At 42.4% G+C, this 9,281-nt stretch overlaps 1 protein-coding gene across 1 annotated transcript in view; it reads right to left on the bottom strand.

Annotated features, from left to right (window-relative positions):
• Window positions 1–3,208: 3,208 nt before the first annotated feature.
• SREK1IP1 (SREK1 interacting protein 1) overlaps window positions 3,209–9,281 on the bottom strand; it is a 41,140-nt gene continuing 35,067 nt past the window's right edge. The window contains exon 5 of the mRNA XM_080682697.1: window positions 3,209–7,353. Coding sequence (XP_080538823.1) covers window positions 7,164–7,353 — 190 coding nt within the window. The 3' untranslated portion in view covers window positions 3,209–7,163. The remainder of the gene's footprint in view (window positions 7,354–9,281) is intronic.

Below are 9,281 nucleotides of genomic sequence, written 5' to 3'. Positions count from 1 at the left end.
GAGCTCTCAGGGGATGTCCTACTGATGGCTTAGGCCTGCTCCCCACAGCACTGCCCCTCCCACGCTGCTGGCCCTTGGCCCTTGCAGTCGCTGTGGCTTTGTCTGGAAGGACCTCCAGAAGACGTCCAGTCTATCCGGTCTAATTAGCATATTACCCTTTAATTAGTATACATTATGCTAATACTTTAGGCAAAGTCAAATAATTTATCAATAACACAGATAAGCAAGCCTATCTCAGTGAGGAACAACAAGAAATATTACCAGCATTTCAAGATTTTTTGGTACTTAGAGGCAATCTTTTTTTTAAAGAGATGGTACAGATAGGTTTTGGGAGAATGGTCTTATAAACTAGAGGTGGAAAGTTCTTAAATCTCTTAAAAGTCAACCCATGCCTTTTTTTAGAGGACTTGCTGGCACACTCACCATATATTTATTGCCTTTATAAAAGCTAACATTCAAAAACAAAATATATTACAATGTATAATCTGCATAATACATGTTTTCTGCATACTGAAGGATAACCATGACAAAAATCCTTCACTGAGAAATTTCTTGGATCTACCTAATGCCACTTAGCTAGAAATAAAACTACAGTTTCTGTAAATTATCATTGTCTTAAAAGATTTTTTTCCTTACGTGTGATTTCTATTATAAGAACACAGACTTGGTTTTGTAACAGAATTCAATAGGAAAAAGGAATCGTTTTAAGCTGGCTCTGCTGAACACATACATCTCTGTGTTGCATAAAGTCTGCAGTTGGAAGACTAGTCTTCTTCAAAAGTGGTGAATACAGCTTCTGTGTTCTGATAGGAAAAAAAGAATACCTTATTGCTCTCAGGGATAGAACTTTTGATCATTAGGTGGCCAAAATTTTGTAAGTTTCTGAGAAGATGTGAATGTCCTTTCTATATGTGCATGGTATGGCAGGGTAGCCACTCTACACAATGTGGCTACTGAGCACTTGAAATGTGACCAATGCAACAGAGCACATTTTTATTTTTTTAGTTATTTTAAATTTAAATAGCCACATGTGGTTATACTGACATCATAGTTCCAGATGTAACATCTACTGCCTATTACATTTCACATTCCAAAAAAGCACAGTTTGGTCAATGTTTATTTTTTATTTTCTTTTATTTTTAAAAATATTTTATTGACTTTTTACAGAGAAGAAGGGAGAGGGATAGAGAATTAGAAACATCAACGAGAGAGAAACATCGATCAGCTGCCTCCTGCACACCCCCTACTGGGGATGTGCCCACAACCAAGGTACATGCCCTTGACTGGAATCGAACCTGGGACCCTTCAGTCCGCAGGCTGATGCTCTATCCACTGAGCCAAACCGGTTAGGGTAATCAAGATTGCTTAGAGTGCATGGGAAGTTTGGAAGTTAAAACACTACATTGTAAAAGTTCTCATGTGGTCACAAAAGTCAAGAATTTTCATTTCTTTTTGTGAAAGAATGTATAGCATTTGTGGTGCTTCTTGATCTTTTATCTAGCTTGATTTAAAAAAAAAAAATCCCAGAAAATCAGCTACCTTAATACACACATGTTAATAATCCTATCTAATAAAGAAGGAATATGCTAATTGACCATCACTCCATCACAAAGATGGCTGCACCCACAGCTGAGGCCAAATTCCCATAAGGAGCCTTAATGAGCAACCAGCAGGGACCTGAGGCTACGCCCTCCCCCGCCCCTATGGGGCTTGACAGGGGACCTCAGGCCGCACCCCCACCCGGCAGGGCTTGACAGGGGACCTCAGGCCGAGCCCCTCCACCCAGTAGGGCTTGACAGGCAACCTCAGGCTGCACCCCTCACCCTGGTGTCAGGCTGGGGGACCTCAGGCTGCACCTCCCGCCCCAGTGCCAGGCCAGGGGACCTGAGGCCATGCCCCCTGCCCGGTGGGGCTTCACAGGGGACCTCAAGGTGCACTTCCCACCCTGATGCTGGGCTAGGGGACCTCAGGCTGCTCCCCCTGCCCCAGCACCAGGCCGGGGGACCTCAGACTGCACCCCCGCCCAGTGGGGCTTGACAGGGGACCTGAGGCTGTGACCCTCCCTCCCGGTGCTGGGCCAGGGAACCTGAGGCTACGCCCCCTGCCTGGCAGGGCTTGACAAGGGTGGGACTGGCCAGGTCTGGATCTAGCCCAATGGGCGGGGAGGGGGGGGCGGCGGGCAGCCGGGTCTGGGTCTCACATGATTTTGAGGTGCATGTGGGTGGGCGGGGACTTGACTCTGGGTCCCGTGGTGAGCCCCAGACTCTGATAAGAGGAAGGTTTTCATATACATTTTACTAATTTTCTTTCATCTCTGACACTTCTATTATAGAGAAAGGGCAAATAGCAATATTAAATTATTTCCTCTAATTAATCCCCTTTTAATTTGCACGAATTTCGTGCACTGGGTCACTAATTATATTACTAATTAGATGTTGCTTCTGGTGAAAATAAATGTAGATTAAGTTTAGTTAAGGCACTTGTACAGTTCTACTTTTCTGCTCAAGGGGAAGGACACAGGCCATAAATGAAATAAGAAGTAGGAAACTTAAGACTCAGGGTCAGCAAAATGCTCATGGTCCCCAGACAACTGACCTGTGGGACAGGCATGGGCTGGGCGTGACTGGATGCCTCATGGGTGTGCTCTGGGAGACATAGCCCAGTCTCGAGCACTGCATATTTTCAGAGGAGTTGGGAGAAGACAGATGAGGTCAGAAGACTCTGAGCTTCACAAGTGGCATTGGTGTTATGCAGGCCTAAGAAACCTGTTCTTGAATGCCGACTGTCCAAGAGGCTTGAATCCCAGCACTAGGACCAGGTAGAGTTCCTGAAGCACTCCCTGTCTAGCCAGGTAACCTGAGGGCGCGCCACAGGGCTCATCCAGTGAACCAACAGGTTGTCTCTGTCACTTTGAAGCAGTTGTGCTTCATAGATTGAGACAAAATATTAAAAGCAAGAAGCCTTACAGACAACAGTGTGGTGATGGTCAGAGGGAAAGGTTGGAGGTACCTGGAGGTGGGCAAAGGGGGAGAATGGGAACAGAGAGACTTTGCTTGGGGTGGAGGCCATTAGTTGAAGTGTGATGATGTTTTGTTGTGTTGTACACTTGAAACATGTATGGTTTTGTGAAACAATGTCACATCAGTAAGTTTTTTTTAAAAAAGCAAGAAGACTTATCAAATTACAGCACAGCCTGTACATTGAAAAGTACATTGTAAATGATTTATTTGGATGCAACAAATACTAACATAGTAACAGAATTTGTCAGTCAAAAATAATCTAAAATAAAATTAAAAACAAAACACATTTCAGAGTATGTACATATGCATGTCATTCTGGGGACAGGTCTGATAAAGAATACTGTAACTTTATGTGTTTTTAGGAGACAAGTCACTGTATGATTTTTGGTAATAACCAGATCTTAGAAAAGTGGGACAGAAGAGTACAAATAATAGGACATAAAGATTCTAATCATTTTTATGTGGCCTTCTAATGAGAGCAATTTCATCTTTTAAAACTGGAGGAATTATGAAATAAATCAAACCAAACCCCAGTAAGTCATTTCTTTCCTTAAAATTCTGTCATGGTGCCTCACTGCTTACACATTTGAGTCCAAACTCCCTAAACATGGAACCTAAGACCTCCTCCGTTTGTTCCTGAGAACCTAGAATGGGAGTCTCAAATCTTACCTCTTCCTGCCTCACATGTTGCTTGTTAATTCTGACACAGACCCCCCAGCCTCCATTGTGGTCTTTGTTCACAGTGCCCACTGGTCAGGAACTACCATAATTGCCACCCTCATCCTCAATCAAAATGCACTTCAAGCACTACTTTCCCTAAGGAGCCTCTTCCACCTTCTCCAGAGCAGGTGAAGTACCCCTATGTGTTTCTCTAAACCTACGTTCCGGTCAATTACTGCACTAAACTGATGTGTTTCTCCTACCAACTGAATGACGAACGTCTTCAGGGAAGCAAATGAGTCTTTTTTTTTTTTTTTTTTTTTTAAAAATATGGAACGCTTCACGAATTTGCGTGTCATCCTTGCGCAGGGGCCATGCTAATCTTCTCTGTATCGTTCCAATTTTAGTATATGTGCTGCCGAAGCGAGCACAAATGAGTCTTTTTAATCTGTGTATCCCCAGTGCTTAGTGGAGTGTTTGCCGTGCTAGGCATGCAATAAATGTTTGTTGAAGAAAGGCCACGATGGCATTTTTATGAACACTATTAATAATTCTTCAACCTAGTTTAACTGAAGGTGACATAGGGTTCTGTAATTTGAGAGTGGTAAGAATAGATACGTAGTCATTTGCTCATGTTTTGGCCTCGGAGATCCTAAACCAGGTGAGTAGTAAGTGTGAAGCACTGGGGAGTCCTCTGAGAGATTTATTCAACAGATGATCCAGAGAAAATAGGGAATTGTGTGGGGAGTGGGTCCATCACCCCAAAAGCAGTAGCCTCAAAATGTTCAGATAATGTGATTACTGATACAGGTCTCAACAAAAATTCTGTCTGCATCTAGCAAAAATGGTGCACATTGGATGGTGAGGATGTGAACCAAATATCAATTTTCTGCTTACAGAAGCTGAATGTGCTCACCAGTAGTATTAATAAATTCGACCTTTATCATTGCGGACTGCTACCTGCTCATCTGTAATAATTTCTAAAATGAGCAATATCACTTGGACTTTACTAAAATATCAATACTCATACATTAAGAACTGGAAGGGATCTTAGAGATAATTTGGTACAATGTTTTATAGATGAAAAACGCCAAGGCCCAGAGAAACTAAATGACTCTGCTGAAGGTCACATAGGTAGTAAGAAAGTCCAGGACTTTTTGGATTTTTACTATAAAATTGACTTTTCTGCCTGCTAATACTGCCGGAGAAGAAATTTACTATTTTTTCCCCTAAAATATACTACTGAGATTTGCATCGAAGACCAATAATAATAATATCACTTTAGAAGAAAATTACTTTAGTAAAAATAAATTTATTTAATTCAGCGGAGGTGTTTCATAAACTATTCTCATATGATAGAAAATTTACTTAAGAATAATTCCAAGATTGTTTCTGGGGGAAAATAATTACCAACTATTAAAATCTTTTAATTTGCATACCAGAGTTAATGAGAGCTGAATTTTCTGTAACTCTCTGAACCATTATTAATCATGTCACCATGCAGAAACAAATTTAATGAGCCAAATTATAATCTTTACAATTACGGAATTAAACTTACGAATAACTAAATTAACTCTATTCACCAAAATTATCTTATTTAACCACATTACACACTCAAGAGGATGAGACCATCCTTTTGCATACGGCACTTTCCAATCATTTAAAAAGATTTTTTTTTTTACTTAGTTGGTCATTTTGATAGCCAAAGAACTATATTTCCAGAAAATACAGTTTTCAAAAATACATAAAGTATAGCCAAGGCAAAACAAGCCTTTAAAAACCTAATAACTCTGTGTTTCTCTCCAAACAACTGACTGAACTTAATTTAAACAAGGTAATTTCTTTTCATGGCCATATGACTGATTAGGTATGGAAAAGCTGTAAGTGTGCGAGCTCCCATGGCTGTAATGTGATAGGACAGGGATGTGGGTACAGCATCCCTAGAAGGTGAACATGGTAAGCATATGTTAACAGGAGTTGTGCGGCTCCCAGGCTTACGGAGGTCATGCCAGGTAGGGGTGTATGGTGAAGAAAGAATCAGTACACCTCTCCAGCCTGTGAGGTTACGTGTTCTTACCTGATTTCCCCATAACGCGTTCATCTGTAGCCATGTCTGTAGGTTACCAATTTTAAAACTTATAACTGCACTGCAGTGAGGTACCTGCAGTCTTTGGTGCTGTGCATTGGTAATGGATTGACTCCTGATGCTGCTACAATAAAAGTAAGTTATTGGTCATAAGGGATACCCAAATGTTAAGCAAAGTCACTAACACTGATCATTGTGACAGTAAAAATGTAAGAAACACTTATATCTACTAATATTGTTTGAAAATGCTTACCCATATAAAATTTCCATTATATAAAGACTTTCATGATGCAACTCCCTGGTTCTTAAATTTTAAAAAGTACAGAATAAAATTCTTAATCCTAAATTTTTATCACTGCTCCTGAGGTTTATGACTGAAGTAAAAGAAACACCCCAAACTGGTCATTTATGAAAGCATAAATTCAGTGTGAAACCTGCTTCAAAACTACAAATTATTTCAGACAAATAAATATATATGTTCACATTTATAAAAATTTTCCACATAGAAACAAGTTTCATAAAATTTACATACTGAAAACAATAAAAATCAGTTCTAATGAAGATTTTGCTGTCATCTCCTAAATAAAAAGTTCTGTTCTTGAGGTATCACTCTGAGACATGCCAATATGGCACATTTGTAAAACAACCCAGGAGTCTATTCTAAAAATCCTGCCCAACACAACATTATCTCTTTGAGACTAATAGGCTGAACTATGCTTGTGTTTTTAAACAGGAAGAAATTTTTAATAGTTACAAAAATAAGGAAGCAGGTACTAGAAATGCTGCATGTCAACACAATGAAACTCTGTTATAAATATTTTCATTATCCTCTTCCATTCATTTAAAAAGTTCTAGTCAAGATCAATAAATCAGCTTCATCTTCTATGACATTCCCCCAAAAACCCCAGAGATTAAAAAACAACAGTGAAGAATATTACTATCTTCATACATTATCACAGGATATAAAAAGCTATTAAATTTATCAGTGTCAAGAGCAAAGTATTATCCCCATCTCACCGTATCACTGGAAGGCAGACACTTGATTTGGCAATACTTATTAACTGCCAGGTAGATTACCTGTGTTGACTGTAGTACAATCAACTTATGAAGTAAAAATACTAGTCAAACATACAGAGATATGGATACCAAAAATGATGTTTGTATGTACAGATATCCATATTGGGGCACGGCTATCAAGTAATAAGACTGATTCATACTTTATATCATAGTACATTAAAAATATATTGCCAGAGGATAATGGTCCCATATGTGAAAAAAATGTCCATATGAACAAGCCTGTGATTTATTGCAAAGCATAATTATATAGCAAATTCCAAGGAAGGTGAGATCATTTTCAAAACCAAAATTTTAAATTTAATGGCTTAAGCCATAGTCTGTTATTTTTTGGAGATTTCAGAAATAGTAGGGGTGGAAGAATGCTTTTCCTTTTTTCTCTTCTTTTTTTCCTTTTTGTGATGTTTCCCCTTTTTTGACTTATTCTTTTTTTCTTTTTTCTTTTCTTTCTTCTGATATTTTTGTTTCTTTGGTTTTGAGGTGTCCTCTTCAGCAGAACTGGATGAATAAGACCTATGGGCAATAATGTACACTGACTGATAATTGCATTTATAGCTGATAGGTAAATTTAAATGGGATTTTATCTGCCTTAAATCCTTCTTGGAGCAAGGTGGGAGTATAAACAAAGAACTCAAAATGTGCTGTATATATTTGGATCCTCTTAAAATGCTGAATTTAGAAGTTTTGCTACTTGGTCACTGAAACTGACAAAACAAGTATCTCTATTCTGCTCAACTCTAGTTATATAAGTTTCATATCCTATATAATAAAAGCCTAATATGCTAAGTGTCTGGTTGTCTGGTTGGCCGTTTAACCAATCAAAGCGTAATATGCTAATGATATGCTAAGGCCGCTCAACGGCTTGCTATGATGTGCCCTGACCACCAGGGGGCAGACAGTCAACTGGTCGACCAGTTGCTATGACGTGCACTGACCACCGGGGGCAGATAGTTGACTGGTTGACCAGTCGCTATGATGTGCACTGACCATGAAGGGGCAGATGCTCTGACTGGTAGGTTAGCTTGCTGCTGGGGTGCGGCTAATCAGGACTGAGCAAGATGGTCCAGACACGCCCTGGAGCCCTCCCATGGTCTCTCCCTGGCTGGCCAACCTCCCGCATCCCTCCCCGGCCCTGACTATGCACTAGTGGGGTTCTTTGGCTTGGCCTGTGCCCTTTTGCAATCTGGGACCCCTTGGGGGATGTCGGAGAGCCGGTTTCAGCCCGATCCTGCAGGCATGAATTTGTGCATCGGGCCTCTAGTAATTATATATAGTTTTATATAGTTACATAGTTACAGTTTTATAAATTACTAGAGGCCCAGTGCACAAAATTCGTGCATGGGAGGTGTGACCCTCAGCCCAGCCTGCACCCTCGCCAATCTGGGACCACTTGAGGGATGTCCGACTGCCCATTTAGGCCCGATCCCGGTAGGATTGGGCAGTCTGACATCCTTCTCACAATCCAGGACTGCTGGCTCCCAGCTGCTCGCCTGCCTGCCTTCCTGATTGCCCCTAACCACTTCTGCCTGCCAGCCTGATCACCCCCTAACCACTCCCCTGCCAACCTGATTGATGCCTAACTGCTCCCCTGCCAGCCTGTTTGCCCCTAACTGCCCTCCCCTGCAAGCCTGGTCACCCCTTACTGTTCTCCCCTGCAGGCCTGGGTCTCCCCCAACTGCCCTTCCCTGCAGGCCCAGTCGCCCCCAACTTCCCTCCTCTGCCAGCCTGGTCCCCCACAACTGCCCTCCCCTGCAGGCTTGATCACCCCCAACTGCCCTCCCTTGTAGGTCTGGTCCCTCCCAACTGCCCTCCCCTGCTGGCCTGATCACCCACAACTGCCCTCCCTTGCAGGCCTGGTCCCTCCAAACTGCCCTCCCCTGCTGGCCATCTTGTGGCAGCCATCTTTGACCACATGGGGGCAGCCATCTTGTGTGTTGGAGTGATGGTCAATTTGCATACAACTCTTTTATTAGATAGGATAAATTTGGTGAGCATGAAAACTTTCTGATTTTCAATTTTTCATCCTATCATACCCTTCAAAATCTTATAAGGCAAAGTTGCATTTATCATTATATACACTAGAGGCTCGGTGCACAAAACTTGGGCTGGGTGCGGTCCCTAAGCCTGGCTGGTGATCAAAGTGCAAGTGCCTGGTGTGGAAGGGCAGGTCCCAGCTGACCTCTGGGCTGTGGGCAGCACCTGGGCCCGCACACCCCCATGTGTCCCCCTCCGCCTGAGTCATTGGGCCCCTGCCCGGCTCCCTCAGCACCTGGGAGCCAGGCGGTGGCCCTGCCCCACACTGCTGCCACTGGTCGCCATCTGCAGGGTGATTGGTGGGGCGATTGGGCCCTGCTTGCACCCGCCTTGACCTGGCACCGCCCGCTCACCTGCTCCACCATCCCACCACAGTCCCGCTCTCATTGGGGCCCACTGGGGCCGGC

This window comes from Plecotus auritus, assembly GCF_963455305.1.
Source record: "Plecotus auritus genome assembly, chromosome: 7".
Classification (NCBI taxonomy): Eukaryota; Metazoa; Chordata; class Mammalia; order Chiroptera; family Vespertilionidae; genus Plecotus; species Plecotus auritus.
Note: the sequence above shows the minus strand (reverse complement) of the source record. Positions and strands in the feature narration are given on the sequence as shown.